General features: G+C 31.7%; 2 protein-coding genes across 6 annotated transcripts; one reads left to right on the top strand and one right to left on the bottom strand.

The window, feature by feature from the left end:
- Nucleotides 1–7,353: 7,353 nt before the first annotated feature.
- Nucleotides 7,354–13,552, top strand: LOC123891201 (beta-amyrin synthase-like). Of its 3 annotated transcripts, XM_045941043.1 has the most exons (16): nucleotides 7,354–7,628; nucleotides 7,933–8,118; nucleotides 8,189–8,278; nucleotides 8,383–8,580; nucleotides 8,766–8,850; nucleotides 8,928–9,094; nucleotides 9,178–9,369; nucleotides 9,461–9,574; nucleotides 9,666–9,785; nucleotides 9,953–10,075; nucleotides 10,173–10,271; nucleotides 10,806–10,862; nucleotides 10,942–11,310; nucleotides 11,783–11,863; nucleotides 12,950–13,033; nucleotides 13,131–13,552. In XM_045941043.1, the coding sequence occupies exons 1-16, from the start codon at nucleotides 7,428–7,430 to the stop codon at nucleotides 13,251–13,253; spliced, it is 2,289 nt and encodes a 762-aa protein (XP_045796999.1). In that variant the 5' UTR covers nucleotides 7,354–7,427; the 3' UTR covers nucleotides 13,254–13,552. The 3 variants fall into 3 exon arrangements, 2 of the variants coding, with proteins under 2 accessions (XP_045796999.1, XP_045797000.1); XR_006803007.1 differs by lacking the exon at nucleotides 13,131–13,552 and having other exon boundaries at nucleotides 10,942–11,309; nucleotides 11,781–11,863; XM_045941044.1 differs by lacking the exon at nucleotides 10,173–10,271.
- Nucleotides 13,553–15,163: 1,611 nt separating this feature from the next.
- LOC123889758 (beta-amyrin synthase-like) lies at nucleotides 15,164–22,930 on the bottom strand. Of its 3 annotated transcripts, XM_045939244.1 has the most exons (17): nucleotides 22,686–22,930; nucleotides 22,368–22,553; nucleotides 19,546–19,635; nucleotides 19,217–19,414; nucleotides 18,917–19,001; nucleotides 18,672–18,841; nucleotides 18,390–18,581; nucleotides 18,186–18,299; nucleotides 17,864–17,983; nucleotides 17,444–17,566; nucleotides 17,257–17,355; nucleotides 16,972–17,028; nucleotides 16,270–16,638; nucleotides 16,011–16,091; nucleotides 15,819–15,902; nucleotides 15,391–15,541; nucleotides 15,164–15,223 (listed from the first exon to the last, which is right to left on the bottom strand). In XM_045939244.1, the coding sequence occupies exons 1-16, from the start codon at nucleotides 22,884–22,886 to the stop codon at nucleotides 15,419–15,421; spliced, it is 2,292 nt and encodes a 763-aa protein (XP_045795200.1). In that variant the 5' UTR covers nucleotides 22,887–22,930; the 3' UTR covers nucleotides 15,164–15,223; nucleotides 15,391–15,418. The 3 variants fall into 3 exon arrangements, with proteins under 3 accessions (XP_045795200.1, XP_045795201.1, XP_045795202.1); XM_045939245.1 differs by lacking the exons at nucleotides 19,217–19,414; nucleotides 19,546–19,635; XM_045939246.1 differs by lacking the exons at nucleotides 22,368–22,553; nucleotides 22,686–22,930 and having other exon boundaries at nucleotides 19,217–19,440; nucleotides 19,546–19,619.
- Nucleotides 22,931–24,275: the final 1,345 nt, after the last annotated feature.

The following is a 24,275-nucleotide window of genomic DNA, read 5'->3' as shown; positions in this document are numbered from 1 at the left end:
AACTCGATTACGATCATTTCGGTATCAGTTTGGTGAACTATTGATCCAAATTGAGTTCTGTGTGAAGCTTTGAAGTTGAGACTCGAAAGCAGAATTTTAGGGGGGGCAAAATCCAAAAAATTATAAAATATGGGGGGTAAAAGTCCGCATTTTAAAACAGGGGGTAAAAATTTCAATTTTTTTTCGTTTTCTTTAATTAATATTTTTCTGAAGGAAACAAAGGAGTAGTAAGGAATTAATCCATAGCCTATATTGGAAAACCTATATTAAATACAATTTAATGCCTAGCCTATAATTTGAGTTTATTGGAAAACATATTAAATACAATTGATACAATTTAATATAATTGATATACTTTTCTGATATGCATTGACCAGCATTGTTTACATGTCTACCTTATTGATATGCATTAATATGCATTCATTGATATCTTGATATTTGCCTTAATTGTATAATATATTCTTAATTCTTAACAAACAATTTTAAGTTTATATGATTATGTAAAGTTTTATATGATTTTGTCCAATTTAAAGTTTAACAATTTATATGAATTATGAATTTCGAATTTATGTATAATTATTTGGTATAAATTATGCATTTTGGATTTATGATTTCTTTATTTTAAGTTTCTAAATTTTCTATTTTGTTAATGTTACTTTATTAATTTGTTTATTAGTTGTGAAATAAGAAAGTTATATGAACGGTTCAATATAAACGGTTTAATAACGATTGAACCGATCCGACCGGTTGACCCTTGAACCAGTAGTCACACCAGTTCGACCTCCGGTCCGATTCTTAAAACATTGCTTTCTATATACATAAAATGGAGACATTATAGTACCCTATCAACTTTTTTTTAATAAGAGTGAAAAAAGAATGCATGTATATTTAGAGATGGCGGGAGTAAAAAGATAGATCAAAGAAAATAAGAATGACTTAAATTAAAAGTTACAAGGAGAGATTAAAGTATCGTATGATCCAACTTTTTTTAGGTATAGAAACTATTTTAATCATTAAGCTAGAAGTAATAATAGCTTTAAAACTAAAATTAAAGTTGTTGAGTAAATCTTACTTTTAAAAAAAATGTTAAAAGTTTTTTTTATCATTATAATAAGGTCAAAAGATGTGTTCGATAATATATATTTTTTCTTAAAATATAGAAGCTGTTTTTTTCTTACTAGAGTTTTTAAAAATCGTTGTTTAACCTAACTTTTTATTTTTAAAGAAAAAAAAGAGGAAAAAAAAAGGTCAAACGATACCTAACTAAAAATTAAAAAACAGAAAACGGAAGAGATGAACTTTCAATGAAGATTCCAAAACTTGAGACAACAAGCGTGTTGAATGAGAGTTAATATCTTCATCATTTTTAATTTTGTTAATTTTTTGTTATTAAAGTTTTTAAATATTTTAAGTATATTAAAAAAAATTGACTTATTTAAGGTCAGCTTTTGTATTTATAACTATATATCGAAAAAAAAAATAGAGAGAATCTCAATTTAGTGAATAAGCTAAGATTACCTCTTTATTTTAATGAGTTAGGTCCACAAAACCCCTAACCCGAACTCTACAAATATTAGAGCAACATTACCGTAGGTGAACTAACACCTAGATTACTTACGATCAACGGTAGCAATAAAGAATCGACATTGTTGAATGTGTGACAGTGACATAGCAAGTGGGTGGTTTAACTCTTGTTCACATGCAACTAAGGGAAGAATATAATTCGATGCTTTCAGACGGTAATAAAAAAGAAAAGGAAGAATATCAGCCCATGGAAAAAAGTCATTGGGAGTATGAAAAAGTCTCAAGGGTTTGGGTGGGATTGTTGGTATTTATATTTTTAACTAAAAAGTCTCACGAAATCCACTTCTCACAAGAATCCATCAAAATCTGTATACTTTTGAATACCAATAGACATTTTATAAGTTGTGAAGAATCTCAATTGAATACCAACAGATTTCGTTGCCTTAAAAAAAAAATCTTAATTGTCTTAATTGAATACCACAAGATTTATTTATATTTCATAAAAGTCTTGATTCAATACCACCTCATTTTTTTTCAATCAAAATGTCTTTTAAAATCCTATGAAATCCCAATTGAATACACCCCCCTAAGTAGCCAACAGTAACGAACAAAATTTAAAGCTGAAAAATTATTGCTTTATTCATAGTTAATTTTTTTTATATATAAAAGAGGGCTGAAGCCCAAAGGGAAATTACGAAACTAAACGAACATTTCTAGGCATAGACACCTCTGAAAAATCATCAAAAAGAAGCTTATGAAGGTCGCTAGTTGGAGTCTCCTTAGGATTAGCATGATGTTGAAGCATGTGTGAATTAGCGATCTTTATCTCCCTATAAAAGTTTTGAATTGCCAAATCGGATTACTAGGCCGCTAAAGATCATCTTCAAAAATAGCTTTGTTTCTCTATGTCCACAAAAACCAACAAGTGGTCATGAAAGTTGTCTGTCAGCTAGAGTCAATATCTCCACTCTCATGCTTATTAATGTTGTTAAAAATCCAATGTCTACAATCAAATGAAAAGAATTCAGTTATAAAGTTGGAAGGAACAAGACGAAGCCATACACTCCCGACTTGCTTCTACAAAAGTTCGCAAGAATGCGCTCATGAGCAACCAACCAAATGAAAGTTTGGATACGGTGGGGCCCTCCCCACTTCCATAAGGTCTTCCAATCGGTAATCGCCCTCAACAACTTGGATATTCTTGTGCTGCAACCTATAGGCACTTTGAACGGTAAAGTGATGGATGTTGGTGCTCCCCATCCTAAAGAATCAGATCCATTAATGTCAATAGGGGCTGGCATAGCTAACACCTGGCTCACAAGCTGGTAGGCAAGTTATCCTGCAAGAAACTTACATTTCATTCCCCATCAGAGTTAAGCACATCACAAAGAGTGTCAACATAGGTTTGAGATGCTTACGAGAGACTCTTGACCGTTAGGGTCCAATTGTCCAACCATAATTGGTACGCCTACCATCCCCAATATTTCAAACCAAAAGTGGTGCCAGAAATATCCACAACCCAGCTAAAACTTTCCATAAAGTAGAATCATAAGGCTGAGATGTCCACACAACCGTGTGATCATTGTTTCTACCATACTTGCTAAGCAAGACTCTGCACCAAATATCATCTAATTTGTTGATAATGTTTCCCGTTATCTTCATGAGGAAGCTTCATTCATAGTCGCCAGACAACGACACTACTCAACAACCAATAAATTGTTACCGCCATATATAATTATAAACCAACGGCCATATTTATTTCAAACAGCTAGTTTTTTATTTTGTTTTTATTTATAAGAAAAATATTGCTAGTTTAATATTTTAGCATACTTTACCTTTCTACGTTAAAAAAAATATTGTAGTAATAACTTATATATTTCTTTATACATTTTTTTCAATTTTAATAATTAATATTTTTTTGTCAAAAAAATAATTAATATTTTATGCATTTTAATTAAAATAATTAAATCAACGTTAACTTTGAATAAAAAATAATTATAAATAAAAAATATAAACATAAAAAATAAATAAATATGGGGTCAAATTTTGACTCTTTATAAACAATCATCATTAAAGTAAAATTTACTATGAATTTTTTATTCTACAAATTACTTTGGACTCATAAAACGTAACTTAATTTACCTGCTTAATTTACCTGCACTTATACACTTAATTGGTTGTGGCAAAGAAAAGAAATTTCAACAAGGGGTCATAAATATGAAAGGAGAAAGTCTTTGCATAGAAACGAGGTAACACTTAATTACGGTAACATTTGAATAGAAAAATATTAATGTTTGTCTCATGAGCAACTGAGTTGTTAGGGATATTATATGTATACATATAGAAGTTCGAATCTAGTATTCTTATTTATTTATTTAAAAATAAAATTCCAACTACTATATTACTTAACCAATAAAAAAATATTAATATCGCATGATATAAAAATATAAGATCTTTTATATTTAATTTAATAAGGTTTAGTAAAAAAAAATTAATAAGGTGCCATTGTTTTTATTCATTGTTCCAAAATTGACTTCTTACGTGGCTTTCGACACAAGAATTTTTCTTTTTTGATTAAACACAAGAATTTCTCTTAAGAAAGCTAATTTTAGCCCTATGGATGGTTCTTAAAAGCTTCAAAAATTTGTATTTGTCATTTTAGACCCTCTCAAATTTCTTAATGTGTAAAAAGACAATATTTTTTTAAGTGAACATTTTACATCTCCAATTTGTGAAATTCAAAGGTGTAAAATTTTGAAAGTTTTGAAGTAGACATTTCACACCTATAAAAATGTTGAAAAAATTGAAATGTATATTTTAATCCTTCGAATTGTAGAATTTATTAAAGTGTAAAAAATGCTTTTTTTTAAAAAAAGTCAGTATTTTTTTTAAACCAAATGTAACTAAGATCCATTGAAGGGTTGATCTCTCCCAAAAAATACTTCTCCATATGCACCGCTGATGATTGAACCCAAAATCAAATAGTTAAGAGACCCAAATATCTATCACTTATGTCACACTATATTGATAAGTCAACATTTTATAGTACTTCTGAATTGTGAAATCTGAATAAGTACATCTCGTCTTGATTGGTTGGTTAATCAATCTAGAGAGGGTCGGAATTGGCAAAAAGAAAGGAATTTATTTTTTGAAGACTTTAAAGAATATAGGGGCAAAAAGAAGCTTTCCATAATTAAAGGAGTTTGGGAGGGGGTTTAACGTGTGGGAATTGGAAACTTGAGACTTAATTGAGAAGTCTAAAGGGGAATGGCTATTTTATTGTATAGAATAGAATTATTAAAATCCCTCACCTCCTCTTCATTAAAATCCCTCACCTCTCCTCCCCTCCCCTCCCCTCCTCTTCGTTGAACCAAACAGAAGGGTCTGTTTGGTTCGAGATTTTAGGAGGTGAGGGGATATTTTTAAATTTTTTGTGTTTGGTTTATTTTTTGATGTTTTTAACGATAAAAAGTAAATCAATTTTAAAATTCCTCCCCTCCCCTCGTGAACCAAACATATCTATAGTTAAAATGTTTTCCCTCCCCTTCCCTTCTCTCTTTTGAACCAAACACATATGTAATTAAAATTTTCCCCTCCCCTCCTCTTCCCCTCTGTTGAACCAAACAGACCCTAAGTGTAGGGAGATCAAATTTCAAAGTAAATTTAGTAAATAATTTTTTATAATTTTCAGAAAATATATAACGTATACAACAAATTATAATATAAATTTAAAGTTAGGCGACATCTAACGTGCATAAATCTCTCGAGTGGTGCATGCTGTATAAGTAGTAAATAACATTATAACGAATTCGAATTTTATAAAATTTACCATTGGATTGAAAATTTATATCATATAAATCATTTGTGGTTTTTTTTTTGAAGAAATTTTGATATGTTATTGAGATCCATCAAAATTAACAATATTCTTTAGGCTTAAATGCAGTTTTGGCCCCTCAAGTTTCACAATTGCTTGATTTTGGCCCCCCACATTTCAATTGCTTGATTTTAACCCTCTAAGTTTCACAATTGCTTGATTTTAGCCCTCCAAGTTTCAATTGCTCGATTTTGGCCCCCCAAGTTTACCCCATTTTGCATTTGCTAGCCCCCCGTTGACTTTTTTGACTATAAATTGCTTGTGTGACATTTTAAAAAAATTAAAAATATGTTTTAATTAAAAAATAATAATATTTGCTTTTATAAAAATGTATTAAAAATTGTTTTTTTAATAAAAAGTTTAATAATTATTTTTTATTTAAAAAAAAGTTTACAAAGTTTTTAAAAAATAATTCATAAAATGTTTTTTTTTTACTTTTTTATATAAAAAATTATTTTACAAACTACATATAATAAAAAAAAAATTATAATTTAGTTTTTAAAAAACAATTTGTAATTTATTTATTTATTTTTAAATACTTATTTAATTTTAAAATGCCACATAACCAATTTTTAATCAAAATATTCAACGGGGGCTAGCAAATGCAAAAGGGGGTAAACTTGGGGGGCCAAAATCGAGCAATTGAAACTTGGAGGGCTAAAATCAAGCAATTGTGAAACTTAGGGGGTTAAAATCAAGCAATTAAAATGTGGGGGACCAAAATCAAGCAATTGTGAAACTTGGGGGGCCAAAACTGCATTTAAGCCTATTCTTTATAATGTTATATATCTATACCTATATATAAAGAGGATATAAAAAATTTCGGTGTTAATTTTTCATAATTCCAACGATACCCTTGATTGTTTTAGTAGCAAAAATCTTTTATTAACAAATTCACCATAAGACATGCTTTTTTTTTTACATAGACAAGCGCGGAACGCACCCTATCTAGCCGTTAGTTCTAAATAAATTTTCTACCATAATATAATTTTCTACCAATTTTATTTTTGCTTAGTGTGTATATGTCCACACACGTGAGTATGTGTTTAACACATAAATTGTATAATTAATATAAATAAATTTTAAAATAGACTTAAACTCTTAAGATTTTGATATTAAAATTTATTTGAAGAAATAAAAGTTACGAGAGGGATTTAAACAATTGATTCTACTCGGTGTAATTTTTTCATTATAGCTAGATATAATTTTTAACATTTCTTACGTATTATATAAGAGTTTAATTGTTGTGCACCGTCGGTGTAAATCTTTTTTACACATACATTCAATGACGCGTTGCCACATCATTTAATGAATGTGACACATCATGTGTTTTTAATGACCATACATGATGTGTCGGTATATTATTGGACGCATGTGCAAAATAACTTTACACCGACGGTGCATATAAATTAAATTCATTATATAATTCTATTTAATTATGAATTATAAAAATTCGAAACATCAAATTTATAGCTTCATAAAGCATTGAAAATCTTAGGAACAACTCAAGCAGAGGAGTATATCTTATCTTTAGTTGATTGAATACTTGGTTGTAAAGTTAAACTAGTACAGTACTATCACTTAAAAAAAAAAGCTTCTACACGTTATACACAAGACTTAACTCTATGATGTTGACGTAATTAACTCTAAATAGGAAGAATATAAGGAAATGAAAGGAAAAAAAAAGGAAAAGATAAATATGTGGGAGAGAATATGATGTTGTATTTTTGATTAAAAAAATATGTGGGGTAAATGTAGTTAAAAACTAATTATAGTTAAAACAATTGATCCATTATATATATGGACCAATAGTTCCATGGTCCATTTTGATTCAAAAAATTATGTGGGGTAAATGTAGCTTTCAATAACTAAAGGACTAAGATGAGGCAATTTATTGATATATTTCTAAGTAAGGAATGACCCTCTCTTTATACATATTATGGACTATATATATAAGCAAGCAGTGTGCTTTGGTGTTGAATCAAAGCTCTTGCTAATTTAGTGTTAAGGCTTGCATTGTAATAAAAATATGTGGAGGCTGAAGATAGCAGATGGTGGGAATGATCCATACATATTCAGCACAAACAACTTCGTGGGAAGACAAACATGGGAGTATGATCCAAATGCAGGTACTCCTGAGGAGAGGGCTCAGGTTGAAGAAGCTCGTCGCAATTTCTATAACAATCGCTTTAAGGTTAAGACATGTGGCGATCTCCTTTGGCGTTTTCAAGTACGTACTTTTAATTAGAGTTATGTTTTGGGAAAAATAATAAATACAATTAATAAGTTAAAAATGGGTTGTTCAAAAGTCCTAGTTCAACTGGTAAAAATGTCAAAATTATTAGGTCAGACGTTATTACTGATGTTCGATCTTCGGCCCCTCACTTATATGTGTAGGTTTATAATAGCTTTGCCATTTCGTCTATTTACAAATAAAAAGAAAAAAAAAAACTTAAAAAGAGGTTTATATTAGGGACACATTTTCTCTTCAATAACTATTATATATTTTTCATTTTTACTTCTTGGCATTGTAGGTTCTTAGAGAAAATAACTTTAAACAAACAATAGCTGGTGTGAAAATAGAAGATGGAGAAGAGATAACATATGAGAAAGCCACAACTACTTTGAGAAGGGGTACACATCACCTGGCAGCACTGCAAACCAGTGATGGTCATTGGCCTGCTCAAATTGCTGGTCCTCTGTTTTTCACACCTCCTTTGGTGAGTAGTACTTACTTGTTGTATAGTATAATAAGCAAAAAGTAGACCTAACTTTACAGGTTTTTTGCAGGTTTTTTGTATGTACATTACGGGCCAACTTGATTCGGTATTCCCAAAAGAGCATCGCAAAGAGATTCTTCGCTATATATATTGTCATCAGGTGCATACGTACACTTTACATACTTTACATGCAGGAAACTATATAATTGCTTGATTAACTATGAAATTTAAGATTTCTTGATCATGTTGTGCTTTCATTTAAAGAATGAAGATGGAGGGTGGGGGTTACACATAGAGGGTCATAGCACCATGTTTTGTACTGCACTCAACTATATATGTATGCGAATTCTTGGAGAAGGGCCTGATGGAGGTCAAGAAAACGCTTGTGCTAGAGCAAGAAGCTGGATTCGTGATCACGGTGGTGTAAAACATATACCTTCATGGGGAAAAACTTGGCTTTCAGTACGGTTTTAGAGTTTTATACTATTATCGCCGTCCATAAAAGAGACAAATTGGTCAACAAATATTGATGCATTTGGTCATAATTTTGAACCAAACAGATACATCAATTTTTGTTTGAACCATTTATCTGTTATATTTAGGACCGGAGATTCAAAAACTAACAAACATATATCATGTCCCTATAGATACTTGGTGTATTTGATTGGTGTGGATGCAACCCAATGCCTCCTGAGTTTTGGATCCTTCCTTCATTTCTTCCTATGCATCCAGGTTCAGTTAATTGGTTATGTTTTGTTATGCAACATGTTGAATGGATAAACATTAATTTTCACTCTAATTAATTGTAGCTAAAATGTGGTGTTATTGTCGAATGGTATACATGCCTATGTCTTATTTGTACGGTAAGAGGTTTGTGGCTCCGATCACACCACTCATCTTACAATTGAGAGAAGAGCTCTATACTGAACCTTATGAAAAAGTTAATTGGATGAAAGCACGTCACCTATGTGCGAAGGTGAGAGTCTTTAATTGATAACATACATAGGATTATAGGAAGGATCGATAAATGATCGATCTATTTTATGTCGTCTCACACAGGAAGATCTTTACTATCCTCATCCTTTAATACAAGATCTGATATGGGATAGCTTATACATATTCACTGAGCCACTTCTGACTCGTTGGCCTTTCAACAAGTTGGTAAGAGAAAAAGCCCTTCAAGTAACAATGAAGCATATTCACTACGAGGATGAGAATAGTCGATACATTACTTTGGCGGCAGTCGAAAAGGTAAATATCATAACAATTAAGCATATTGATCATTATTTAGCTATTTAGTTTTCCATTAAACAAAAGGGAATCAATTCAAATATGTTATTAGGCTTTATGTATGCTTGCTTGTTGGGTGGAAGATCCAAACGGAGATGCTTTCAAGAAGCATCTCGCAAGGCTCCCAGATTACTTGTGGATTTCAGAAGATGGAATGACCATGCAGGTATGTATATGAATTCATCGTACGTATTTCAGCGCGTGTACTAATCGGATACATTCAATAAATAATTTTGATATCAATACAAACAATGCAGAGTTTTGGTAGCCAACAATGGGATGCTGGTTTTGCTATTCAAGCTCTGCTTGCCACAAACCTAATTGAGGAAATTGGTCCTGCACTTGCGAAAGGACACGATTTCATCAAGAAATCTCAGGTATATATATGCTTAATATTGATGACAAACCATTTATATAATCATAATTACCCTCTCTAATTAGTGAACATATTTACTATTGGCTACTTAGTATTCATATATCTGGCCTTTGAACAATATGTGTGCTATCTTTTTCTTGCAATAAAATTGGTACTTTCATTTCACAGGTTAGGGACAATCCTTCTGGAGATTTTAAGAATATGTATCGTCATATTTCTAAAGGTTCCTGGACCTTCTCCGATCAAGACCATGGATGGCAAGTTTCTGATTGCACTGCAGAAGGTTTGAAGGTAAGGTAGCTAACAATATAAACTAGCTATGAACAACTTAATTTGTTAACAACCTTTTTTTCAATCACAACAAATGAAAAACTCTTTCTTGTTTCAGTGTTGTCTACTTTTATCATTGTTGCCTCAAGAGATTGTGGGTGAAAAGATGGAACCTGAAAGGTTATATGATTCAGTCAATCTTGTGTTATCCCTTCAGGAAAGTACTATTAAATTTATTGTTAATATAAGGTTACATGTGATCCGTTAAAAAATAATAGTTTGAATAAGACAACTTCAACTTGGAATTGGACAAACTGGGGACTAAAGGACTAGACAAAAAAATGAAATTCTTGTTTTTCACGGAATCACGAGACAACTTTTTATCCTCTGCACAAGTTGTCTAAAATACCAAAATAATTTTTTGTTCACCAAACATCATACAAGAGAAAAATTTGTTGAAATAAATTTTGACTTGTATTATTCTGAACTGTTTAGTCCAATACTTAAATTTTGCATATCAAACATACTCTTAACTAATTAATTAATGTACTTGCTACCAATCGTTAATTGGTCCATTGGTCATTGACGCTGAACTTGTTAGAGAGGACCATGGTTTGATCCTCACAACTGCGATCGGGAGGGGATGGTACAACTTGATGTCATAACTAACCACCGAACCAGATTAGACAGTCCAATGGGCTGGATATTGGTGGTGAAAATGAGTTTGATCTTTTCTTTTACAATATTGCAGAGTAAAAAGGGTGGTTTAGCAGCATGGGAGCCAGTAGGAGCTCCAGAATGGCTAGAAGTAAGGATTGTTACTCATTCAATATGTGCTAATTCATTCATTAGTTAATAAACTAATTATCATTGTTATTCATTTGTAGGTATTGAATCCCACAGAATTTTTTGAGGACATTGTAATTGAACATGAATATGTTGAATGCACTGGATCAGCAATTCAAGCTTTAGTCATATTCAAGAAGCTATATCCACATCATAGAAATAAAGAGATAGAAAATTTCATTTCAAATGCAGTTCAATTCATTGAAGATACACAAAACGTTGATGGTTCGTGGTATGGAAGCTGGGGAATTTGCTTCGTTTATGGTTCTTGGTTTGCTCTTGGCGGTTTAACAGCGGCTGGCATGACTTATACCAATTGCGCTGCTATTCGCAAAGCTGTTGAATTTCTTCTAAAAACACAGAGAGAGGATGGTGGGTGGTCAGAGAGCTATCTGTCATGCCCAAAAAAGGTCCATAATTAATTCAGTAATTATTACTCCATCTGTCGTTAATCTTTGGTTCTTTTAGTGTTCAAACCTATGAAGCTCTCAATAAGTGTTCAAAAATGATTCGTCCGAGGCGTCCAACGTGTTCAAAAAGGTCCATAATTAATTGAGTCATATTCCATAAACCCAACATGTATCGAGAAATATCGAACACTATCAACGTCGGATACAATATCTGACACGATACTTGAACTATTTTAGAGTGTCAGGATTTTTTGGATTCAAACCTTTTTACACTTAGTTCATTAAATAAATATAAACTCATTTAAGGCATGTTTTTTATTTTTTAAGAATCAAAGAAAAAAATATTATTAATTAGTTATATCTTGATTTCTGAAAAAGAATTAAAATTTGGGGACATGAATAAAATTCTTAAAAATCAACAAAAATTAACTTGTGATCATGTCTTACTAATTAAATACTAACAATAATGCAGATATATGTACCTCTTGAAGGAAGCGAATCAAATGTTGTACAGACTGCATGGGCTCTTATGGGTTTAATTCATGCTGGTCAGGTATGTTTTCTTTATAATTGTCATATTAACTGATTATAGACTTTATCGTGAATTAAAGCTCAAAGTACAAATTAAGAGGGTTCACCTAGGTACATCTAGGGTACCCTCGGTCTTTTTATGAGCAGAACTGTAGGGATGTTAATGGGGCAGGGAGTATACGGAGGATGTTTCCCCGCTTCCCGTCCCCAAATTTGCTTCCCGTCATGTCCCCATCCCTAATCCCTGTAATGGAGGAATGTTTTTCTCCATCTCCATTTCCACATTTCCCCACGATATTCACGGATATCCACAAACATAAAAAATTAACAAATTTTTTATATTTTTCAAGGAAAAACTTGATATTTTTAACTTGTTATTATTATTTTTTTAACAAATAAATATATTTTGCATCTTTCATTTTTTAAAAATAAAAACTCATTTTGCATCAATAACAAAGAAAATAATTTTTTTAAGATTACTTGAGTAATGAAACAAGAAAATAAGATGATTACTGTGACGACTCTTGATTTTATAGCATATTAACTATTTTTTATATAAAAAAAACATGAAAAGTTATATAACTATATATATTACATATATAACTTAAATAATATGGTCGGAGTCGGGGAATCCGCGGTGGTGGAGGATACTTCCCCCGCCCCGAAATGTCTTCAGAGGAACTTTTCCATACATCCCCGACTTCGAAGCTCTGAACAGATAATCTTCACGAGAAACTCCGTTAACAGATGCAAATTGACATCCCTAAATAGAAGGTTCATAGTTTGTGTTGAAGCCGTTAGAGTGAATGTGTGTTGTGGTGAGCTTCAGTCTTGATAGTTTTGGTACGGTGTGAGCGTACTTTTTGCCTCTTATATTGTTGTTCCTTTTCTCTCCTTCTTGATGATATGCATTTCTCTGATTACGACTTGAGTGTTTTCTTTGAGAGTTTTTTGTACTCTTACGTTTTTTTGTTTGAATGTTCGGTACTTCTTGTCCTTCCTTTTTATAAACCTATTTGAAACTTCGATTTATATATATACTTTGCCATAAAAAAATGAATCTTAACATAAGTACATTTCTCTTATTTCTACTAATTCTCATCTATAGGTAGAGAGAGACTCTACTCCTCTTCATCGTGCTGCAAAATTACTCATCAATTCCCAGTTGGAAGAGGGCAATTGGCCTCAACAGGTTCATGCTAATAAATAATAATCTCTCTTTCTTTTGCTTTCTGTTTGTTACTAATCTCTATTATTAATTGATTTTATGTCTTAAATATTGATCGCAGGAAATCACAGGAGTGTTCATGAAAAATTGTATGTTGCATTATCCAATGTATAGAGATATTTTTCCATTGTGGGCTCTAGCTGAATATCGTAGATGGGTTCCATTGCCTTTCACCGAGGTTTAACTTGAAAAATAAGCTGTGATGAGCACAAAAAGGACAAAACACATGCAAATAAAATTAATCAAGTTGGACAATGAAGTCTATTTCCTACATACTATCGATTAGTGATTATGCGTGTATAGATAAATGTTTGTGCTTTCAAAGATCAATTTTAAGGAGTATGATTTATATAATATCCTCATTTGAAATTGGTTCTAAAGTTGGTTCATATAAGATGTTGTGGTTGATGTTTTGGTTGTATCGATGTTTGTAATTTTATTATATAATATTTTTTTACATAAATTGTATTTATAAATTTCATACTTTATGTGTGTGTGAACTTAATTTTTATTTATAATAGAATTGATAGAAAGAAAAATTTATCGAAAACAAATTCAAGTTGTGAAAGGAGAAAAAATTGTTGACATGGAGCGTGTCTATAATATAATATGTGATCGTGTCTGATCAGAAGATGCGACTGCGCCGGCGTTTGTGTTCTGGATTACCCCTGTTGAAGCGGAGGGGGTTGTGTACCTGCAGGCACTCCGACGCTCAAGTCAGTTTAAGTGTGGAGTGAAGGTTTTCTTATGCTAGATTGTACGTACCTTACAAATGACAAGGAGTTGTGTTTATATAGCCCTCAGCGCTGGGCCAAGACTCTTGATGGCATTAATGGCCATCAAGTGGCTGTCGGAAAACGGCTTGGAGGCCTTGATGTGCAGTAAATGCTCATCATTCTGGTTTACGGCCGTTACGATACGTGAGAGTATCAGACCGTTGGTGAGTCGAGCAGGACTTGCGGGCTCTTCGTGATAGGCTAGCTCGGGACATTATTCTTCGACGTCCTCTTGCGGGCTCTCATGCATTCTTCTCTATGGTTCATTTGAAAATTATAGGTTAACACTATCTCGTATACGTTAACACTATCTCGTGCTATCTCGTATTTTTTTCAATCCAAATATTCACCTTTTTTATTCTTACTCCTAAAACTAATATATCCTTTATGTAGATGGAATGCAGCTGAAGATATTGACACGATAAGAATTTGAGAAATTAAAATTATACCAAATGGGGATGTTTCAAGTGAAAAATTGCATATATTATATTTTATTTCAATATAAACTTGCATTGAAATAAAATAGTATATGCAAGTTTATAACATAATAATAGTGATTTGTTCATAACAATAATTATATTAAATAATATTAATTGATATATAAACTAAATTGTGAGAGAAGGGCAAGGTCGATGTCTATCAACCCCTCCATCTCTTCCTATGTGTTGGTGTCGAACCATCGAGTTATAAACTTTGAAATACTGAGTTTGATTTTTACTGAAAAAAGATATTTTGGTGTTATATAAAAAATAATAATATTGTCAACATTAAACATATTTTCAATATAATCCTCTAAGTTTGGTCTAGTGGTGAGAGGTTTGACTAATACGTTATAGGTCCTGAGTTCGATCCTCAGCTCATGAGGTTTGACTAATGACATTTTGAAAATTTGTTTTATTATTTTTTTTCATTAGATTTGACAGAAATTAAGATTTGAAGTTCATAAATTTTATTTTTTGGTGAGAAAATTTGAGCGAACATCATCGAAAACATCTGATACGGTTGTGATGCGGTTACGATGCAGCCGTACACGTGAATTAAGATCACACCGTAATTACGATGCGATTGCGGTGGCTACCACATCAGCAATATTGAGGCCGCAATTGCGGATGCGGACCTCAATTTAAAACCTTGACACGATCACGCCTCAAGCAGTAGGAGACGAAATCGTGTGAACCAAAAACAGAACAACACCATAACTAGTGACATGCTACCATATGTTACAATCATCTTAGAAAGAAAACACATCTATACATACATAATCCAACATCAAAGAAAAATTAAGCGATATATATGTAGCTAATAGATTTTTTTTTTATTTATTTTTTGACGAATAGATTTTGTTTGTTGTGTGTTTCTTTATTGACATTCCTTGGTCCTTTTTGTGGGAAAAGGATTTGGTGCTGTAAAATAGCACACAGTAAACACACAGTTTTGTTATAAACTGTTGGATCAATTTATGATGATGTGACAGTTTCAATCTAAAGGCTACAATATAAAACAGCATCAAACTGTGTTATTTTACACTGCAGGAAATCCAGGTCCCTTTTTGTGCTCACATCCTTTGTTCCAGTTAAACCGAAGTGGAAGGCAATAGAACCCATCTACGATACTCAGCTAGAGCCAACAATGGGAAAATATTTCTATACATTGTGTAATGCAACATACAATTTTTCAAGTATGTTCCTGTGATTCCCTGCAAAACACAATACAAAGAAAAAAAAATTAATATTAGATCTTTAATTTGGTTTTCATAAATTAAAAACAATTGAGATATTCATGCATGCATGCAATTATATTTTTCTTGGTTCCCAAAAGTGTGTCCTCACACAATTAAGATGGCAAATTCATCACTACACAATTGTCTAAAGAGATCATCATGATCACAAGTTGCTAATGATTTTTGGTATTGTGAGCTAATTAGCATAAACAAGAGCCTCATTAATATTTAATATTAAAGTATTAACATAAACCTGTTGTGGCCAATCGCCCTCTTCCAACTGGGAATTGATGAGCAATTTTGCAGCACGGTGAAGAGGAATAGGGTCTCTCTCTGCCTGTACATGAAAATTAATAAGATTCATTTGCATTTTATGATTGTTGAGGCAAAATCTCAATTCAATCTTTTAAATTTTTAATTGATTTTGATCATTTTGTTATCTAACCTGACCGGTATGAATTAAACCCATAAGAGCCCATGCAGTCTGTACAACATTTGACTGGCTTCCTTCAAGGGGAACATATATCTGCATTATTGTTAGTATTTAATATGACATGATCACAATTATCAATTATTGTTGAAGTCGGGGAATGATTAATTAGTGATAATTAATAACATGTCCTCGCGAGAATATTTAAGTTGGTAAGGACATCGTATTTTATATGTCATTAAACTATCTGACGAAAAATAACTCAATTATGAACCTTTTTTGGGCATGACAGATAGCTTTCTGCCCACCCACCATCCTCTCTCTGTGTTGTGAGAAGAAATTTAACAGCTTTTCGAATGGCAGCGCAATTGGTATAAGTCTTGCCAGCAGCTGCTAAACCACCAAGAGCGAACCAAGAAGCATATGTGAAGCAGACTCCCCAATTTCCATACCATGAACCATCAGCTGTTTGTGTATCTTCAATGAATTGAACTGCATTTGAAATGAAATTCTCTATCTCTTTATTTCTATGATCTGGATATAGCTTCTTGAATATCACTAAAGCTTGAATTGCTGATCCAGTGCACTCAACATATTCATGTTCAACTACAATGTCCTCGAAAAATTCTGTCGGATTCAATATCTGCAAATGAATAACAAAGATAATGAATGATGTTATCATCCTAGAGGCCCAACTCAACTCAGTTTCATGTCATAAAATGAAATGGTGACTCATTTATATTCTAAAATAAGGTTCTTAGTAGTATTTTTGTTATTTGATTACCAAAGTAGAATAAATCAATGTTCCCGACCATTACAAATGAATAAACATATACTCCCTCCGTCCCAAAATATAAGCAAAAGTGGGTCAAAGAAACTTGATGTATTTGGTTAAAAATTTGGACCAAATACATCCACTTTTGTTGACCACATTTTGCTTATATTTTGGGACGGAGTAGTACTAATAAATCCTTACTTCTAACCATTCTGGAGATCCTGCTGGCTCCCATACTGCTAAACCACCCTTTTTACTCTGCAATAATATGAAAATCGAATATGCAATAATTAAAAAAAAAATTAATTAGTGCCTCTGAAGTACTAGTTAAGGAAATTAAATATAGTAAAAGTAACTTAAAATTTGTATAATCAATTTTTTAAGTGTGTAAAAATTGATTTTTTTTCAAGACAATTTTTTTTTCCACTTAACTTGTGCCCTAGAAGCACCGATTGTTAGCATGACTCCGATTTTAATAGTACTCACCTGAAGGGACAACAGGAGATTGACCGAATCATATAACCTTTCCGGTTCCATCTTTTCCCTCACAATTTCTGGAGGCAACATTGATAAAAGTAGACAACACTTAAACAAGAGTTTTTCATTTGTTTTGATTGAAAAACCGGATGTTAACAAATTAAGTTGTTCATAGCTAGTTTATATTGTTAATTACCTTCAAACCTTCTGCGGTGCAATCAGAAACTTGCCATCCATGGTCTTGATCAGAGAAAGTCCACGAGCCTTTAGAAATATGACGATGCATACTCTTAAAATCTCCAGAAGGGTTGTCCCTAACCTGTGAAAATGAAAGTATCAATTTCATTGCAAGATAAAGCAAGCACACATATGACATATTGTTTAAAGTCCTGATGAACGATAACTAATTGTATGCACTAGGCTAGTTAGTTTGTGTTCTAGCTCAATTTCCCACCAAGTTACTTGCATTGTAAGCTAGATTCTATTGCACCTTGTTTTCCATATAAGTGCATATAGCTTCATGTAATTGAAACTTAATGAGAATCATTATTTTTCAATCATTATCTACTTTCTCTCTCTTCTAACAAACTTTTAACAAACTCAACACTATATATACCTGAGATTTTTTGATGAAATCATGTCCTTTCGCAAGTGCAGGACCAATATCCTCAATTAGGTTTGTGGCAAGCAGAGCTTGAACAGCGAAACCAGCATCCCATTCTTGGCTACCAAAACTCTGCATTGTTTGTATTGATAGGAAATTAATTAATCTTGAGTTATGATTAGAAAACTCTGATAGTGTAAAAAAATCATTTTACACTATCAACCAATTAAAACCATTCTTTCAGACACATCAGCCAAAAAATTAGAAATAGAAAACATTATTTATTGAATGTAACTGATTAGTACACTGAAATGCGATGAATTCGTATACATACCTGCATTGTCATTCCATCTTCTGAAATCCACAAGTAATCTGGGACCCTTGCAAGATGCTTCTTGAAAGCATCTCCATTTGGATCTTCCACCCAACAAGCAAGCATACTTAAAGCCTGATAACATACTTGAATTGATTCCATTTTCTACTATGGAAAACTAAAAATAATCAATATGTTAGCTTAATTGTTAGTTATGATAGTTACCTTTTCCACACACCCAATGGTCATGTATCGACTATTCTCATCCTCGTAGTGGATATGCTTCATTGTTACTTGAAGGGCTTTTTCTCTTAACAACTTGTTGAAAGGCCAACGAGTCAGAAATGGCTCAGTGAATATGTATAAACTATCCCATATCAGATCTTGTATAAAAGGATGAGGATAGTAAAGATCTTCCTGTATATCAGACGACATAAAATGGATCGATCATTTATTAATCCTTCCTTCCTATGTATGTTATCAATTAAAGACAATGATGACTCTAACCTTCGCACATAGGTGACGCGCTTTCGTCCAATTAACTTTTTCATAAGGTTCATCAGTATATAGTTCTTCTCTTAACTGTAAGATGAGTGGTGTGATTTCAGCTACAAACCTCTTTCCGTACAAATAAGACATAGGCATGTATACCAATCGACAATGGCACCACATTTTAGCTACAATTAATTAAAGTGAAAATTAATGTTTATTCATTTAACATGCATAAAAAAGCATTAATCAATTAACTAAACCTGGATGCATAGGAAGAAATGAAGGAAGGATCCAAAACTCAGGGGGCATTGGGTTGCATCCACTCCAATCAAATACACCAAGTATCTGCAGGTAAACGATGCACTACTTGTTTGTTAGTTTCTAAATCTTCGGTCCTATATATAAGGGATAAGTGGTTCAACAAAAGTTGATGTATGTGGTTCAAAATTTTGAACAAATACATCAATTTTTTGTTGACTCATTTGTTTCTTATACGGACGGAGGTAGTAACATAAAACTCTAAACCTTAATCCCTAATTTTAAAAAAATTAAAATCGTACCGAAAGCCAAGTTTTTCCCCATGAAGGTATATGTGTTACACTGCCGTGATCACGAATCCAGCTTCTTGCTCTAGCACAAGCATTTTCTTGACCTCCATCAGGCCCTTCTCCAAGAATTCGCATACATATATAGTTGAATGCAGTACAAAACATGGTGCTGTGACCTTCAATGTGTAGACCCCATCCTCCATCTTCATTCTTCAAATGAGACCACATGAAGAAATCTCAAATTTGATGGTTAAAAAATTAAGAAAAACAAGCAATTATTATAGATTTCTGCATCATGCTTAAATGTGTGTTAAAATTGAATGATAATAAAGTGTATGTACCTGATGACAATATATGTAACGAAGAATCTCTTTGTGATGCTCTTTGGAGAATAGTGAGTCAAGATGTCCCGTAATGTATGCACAAAAAACCTGTATTTAGTGATTCATCCACCTTATTCAACATTAATTTTTAGAGGGAATTTCAAGATACAAATCAAATGCTCTCTCCATCCTAAAATATAAGAGTGTGTTTAGATGAGTAATTATAAATTTTCGGTGTGGTACTACAATTTTAGGTGGATAGGGTTCCAAAGTGCTTTGCCCGGGGATAATAGGTTTGTTTGAGTTCTTACTAATGGCTATTGTTAGTAGAGCTTACTTAGGGTGGTTGTTCATTTGGCATGTTGTTATTTGGTTAATTTGGAATTCCCGGAAGGATTTAGTCTTTACTGGGGGGAATCTTCATCTGTTGAATACCTGATTGGTATATAGGGTAAAACTTCTTTCTTGAAAGTGGTATCTTGTCAAAAATCCTGTCAACCCATGTTCTCTTTATGAGTGGGAGGTGCAACATATTTTATGTTGGAACCGTTAGAGTTATGTGTGTTGGTGATTTTGAGGCTTTGGGATCTTGAAGGGGTGTCGGTTTTCTTTTTGCTTTCTCTTATTGATTTCTTCTTTTTCTCTCTTCTTGATCGTCGAGTGTTTTGGAGATTGGTGACTCTCATTCTAGTTAGAGTTTTTTATTTGAGTTCTTCGTATTTTTTCTTTACTTTGAGACTCGGTACATCTTGTACTCTCTTTTGGTGTATCAGTTTTATATATATATATATATATGCCTTTCAAAAAAAAAATAGAAATAGGGACCAATTTGCAATTTTTGAAAAATTTAGGGGTCAATTTGCAATTATAAAAAATATTATTGGGTCAATTTGAAATTATTGAAACATATGAGAGGAATGAATTTCAAATTCCTAGCTTTTTAGTGTCATTTAAAATTACTTAAATTTAACTTGCACAAAATACTTCATAAATTGTCATCATTTTGATAAAAAATTCAAATTAATCACCAAACAAAAGAATTTAGACAAAAATTTTGAATTCCTTCAAAACATTCATTCATCCAAATATATAAGAGAAAAGCAAACAAGTTTATTTTTTAAGAAAAGTTTTTTGGTTTTTTCTATCTACACTACCTAAATTGGGAGTATTAACCCAATAACATGCAAATCTACTTATATGGTTTATTCTCATCGGTTGTTCCCCAAATTATGAAGGGGTAGTATAAGTCTCACCAAAATTTTACTTATTCTCATGAAATTAAATAACTAATAAAAATTAGTTTTACATCTTCCGAACGAACTTATTTCAAAGAAAATATACCAAAAAAATACTATAAATTTATGTTTTAGTTTTTCTTAATAAGTGTGATTTTTTTTTTTGCTTTATTATTTGGAACAGAGAGAGTGGTTAATAATATTTACCTTTATCCCTAAATATAAGATCCCTTTGAGAGAATCACGAAGATTAAGAAAGTTGACGCGGTATTAAATTTATTGAAAATTGATATTATTTTTACAATTTTATCCTTCAAAGAATGAAATGTGTTAATATTTTCTTTAGGGTATTTATTATAAATCATATAAACTTATTAATAGAAGATACTATAGAAAAGACATTTTTGCCCTTGGTTACACCATATTTAGCCATGTGGCTAAATATGGCAAAGCCGTGTGGCTTTTTTATTTTTATTTTTTTTATAAATATGACTATATTATATTTAAATAATTTTTTTGTCTTTATAAATATCTCAAATTTATTTTTTAATTACTATAAAAAATTTAGTTGTTACAATATTATGTATTTCTATTTGCAGTCGTATTTAGTACATTATATTTCATCATATGTTATTTGATCTAATGATGAGACTTATAATGATATTTACGGCTTAAAAGTAGGGACAACAGTTTGTTTAAAGTACATGTTATTTGTGTCGAAAACAATTATTATATACGGGAAACAAGTTGTTGTTGATAAAAAAATTAATTAACTATTATACATGATGATTAAATTGTTGTTGATGAAAAATTAAATTAACTATTATACGCGAAAAGCAAGTTGTTGCTGATGAAATTTTTATTTTAACTACTATACACGACGAACGAGTTGTTGCGGGTTAAAATTTTAAATAACTACTATACATGGAAAACATTTTTTTTAACAAAACATGTTATAAACTATTATACATAGATAACAAGTTTTTACTGAATCACGGGTAAAAAGTTGTAATAGGATGTCTATATTTATATTTATATATTATTACCGGGCCTTTTTTTTTAACTTCTACGGAGATCTATATTTCTACTTTTTCTTTTTTAACTTTTCGTATGAAATTGAATACTAACAAGTGCATATCTGTGTATGGTAAAATTACAATTATAACTATCGTACACAACACAACAATCTTGCAATGACGAATAATTTTGCAACGGGACTAATTTCACAATATACAATATTCACTCTACAATAATTAGGGGTATAATGATAAAGAAATAATTAATGTCTTTAAAAATTTGAAAGGAATCTTATAAAAATGGACAAAATAAAACTCAAGAAAATCTTATATTTAGAGACGGATGTAATAAAGTAAATAACAAGTGGTTCACCGTTAACGCTTGTGGGTGAACAAATTCATTGTGTTCAAATCTCTTACCATGCATTTACACAAATTTATTGTTGGTAAAAAAGTGAAATTCTAGTTATAGACTACTCGACAAAAAAAAAAAGTTAACTTTTGTTTATATTCAAGACCAACGAACATAACTTTTTATTATATATATTTGAGTTTAATTTTAGCTAATTGAAAAAAGTTAAGAACTCACTAAAGGAGGAATGAAATAAAGAGAACCAGCAATTTGAGCAGGCCAGTGTCCATCACTGGTTTGCAATGCAGCTAGGTGATGTGTGCCCCTTCTCAATGTAGTTGTGGCTTTCTCATATGTTATCTCTTCTCCATCTTCTATCTTCACACCATCTATTGTTTGTTTAAAATTATTTTCTCTAAGAACCTACAATCCAAGAAGTAAAAATGAAAAATATATAACATAGTTATATTTAAAGAACAAAATGAGATAGGCGAGAAGTCGTTTTATCCTCTGATATCTAGATGTACTTCGCTTATGAAAAAATAAAATATGTACTTGAAAACGCCAAAGGAGATCACCACATGGCTTAACCTTGAAGCGATTGTCGTAGAAATTGCGACGAGCTTCTTCAACCTGAGCCCTCTCCTCTTGAGTACCTGCATGTGGATCATACTCCCATGTTTGTCTCCCCACGAAGTTGTTTGTGCTGAATATGTATGGATCATTCCCACCATCTGCTATCTTCAACCTCCACATATTTCTTTTATCTCTTTATGATTACAATGCAAGCTTTATATATATATATATATATATATATATATATATATATATATATATATATATATATATATATATATATATATATATATAACTACAAATTAAAACTGGTGCTTTGAATTGCTAGCAAAATCTTTAATTTCCACACCAACACTACTTGCTTAGAGTAAAGACTTAAATATCACATAGTCCCCGTATGTTCCCGTATCTTTAATTTTTTTTTTTTAGGAAAATTTTAAAACATTTAATAAAACATAAAAAAAATAAAAAATTCCTATCGAAGGTGTTGAGGTTAGGGAAGAAAAACGAATCGATGGTGACGATTAAGAGTAGAAGGTCATCAACGGTTGAGAACTTTGCGTGGGATAAACGTATATCACTATGTTTGAGGTAAAGTTGATGTGCAATTTTAAGCACACTGTCATTATAGCCAGATTTTTTAGCATGTCATACACCAATTTTAGCACACTGTGAACAAGTTTTTACACTATAGGCTTATGGATTTTAAATTTTAGCACTCTTATATATATATATTGTATATATGCATTTTAAATTTTGTTTTTTATTTGAAAAAAAATTGCTTTTTTTAAAAGTAAAAAATGTTAAAAAAATGTTTTTGTTTTTTTTTATATTTTATTTTAGAGATTTTGTTTTTTTGGTTTTGGTCCTTCATTAATTTTTTTTTTGTTTTGGTCTTTCATTTGCAACGTCAGCATGACACATGTCACGCCATTAGCCACGTTAGCATGCCACATGTCACACAGTTATCCACGTCAACATTTTTGAGACGGCATATGATAGGAGGAATTAAAACCAAAAGGAATTGAACATGTAAGGACTATTTAAAAAAAAAAAAACATACAGAGACTAAAACTAAAAAACCAGGAATATAGGATGACTAATGTGATATTTAAGCCTATAGTAAATTAGTAATAGTCATATATAAAGAAAGTGTCATTCCCATTAATTATGCCTCAACCTCCTCTCCACAAGGGAAGCCTCTCCCTGGCTAATCTCTGTCCTTTAATTATTGAAAGCTACTTTTAACCTACATACTTAAAATTAAAGGAGAAACTTTAATGGTATTTGTTTAAAAGTTGGTAGCTGGCTTTTTCAATCAACCTATAATGTGTTGGAGGACAGTGTCTTGTGGTGGTGGGGCCCTTGAGATTATGTTTGTAGTGTGTGTTTTATGTTTGAGGACAAGGTGATTCTGCAAGATCAATGGAGACCAATGGAATGTAATGAAAGCCCATATATATATATATGTGACCGAGGCATGCTATTTCAATACAAAGTCAAGAGACAAAATTGACATATATTTTTTCTCCCCTCACAAGCAAGCATATCGAGATATACAAATAATAT

Source organism: Trifolium pratense, linkage group LG6 (genome assembly GCF_020283565.1).
Source record: "Trifolium pratense cultivar HEN17-A07 linkage group LG6, ARS_RC_1.1, whole genome shotgun sequence".
NCBI lineage: Eukaryota > Viridiplantae > Streptophyta > Magnoliopsida > Fabales > Fabaceae > Trifolium > Trifolium pratense.
Note: the sequence above shows the minus strand (reverse complement) of the source record. Positions and strands in the feature narration are given on the sequence as shown.

What these genes read in the sequence shown, in the direction of transcription:
- LOC123889758 (XM_045939244.1), bottom strand. Translation starts at nt 22,886, where the DNA reads ATGTGGAGGTTGAAGATAGCAGATGGTGGGAATGATCCATACATATTC. An exon ending in GCACCGCAGAAGGTTTGAAG is followed by an intron (nt 17,356 to 17,443) that starts GTAATTAACAAT and finishes CTCTTGTTTAAG; the next exon opens with TGTTGTCTACTTTTATCAAT. An exon ending in ATCTGTCATGCCCAAAAAAG is followed by an intron (nt 16,092 to 16,269) that starts GTTCATAATTGA and finishes ACAATAATGCAG; the next exon opens with ATATATGTTCCCCTTGAAGG.
- LOC123891201 (XM_045941043.1), top strand. Translation starts at nt 7,428, where the DNA reads ATGTGGAGGCTGAAGATAGCAGATGGTGGGAATGATCCATACATATTC. An exon ending in TGTTTTTCACACCTCCTTTG is followed by an intron (nt 8,119 to 8,188) that starts GTGAGTAGTACT and finishes GGTTTTTTGCAG; the next exon opens with GTTTTTTGTATGTACATTAC. An exon ending in GGGGAAAAACTTGGCTTTCA is followed by an intron (nt 8,581 to 8,765) that starts GTACGGTTTTAG and finishes ATGTCCCTATAG; the next exon opens with ATACTTGGTGTATTTGATTG.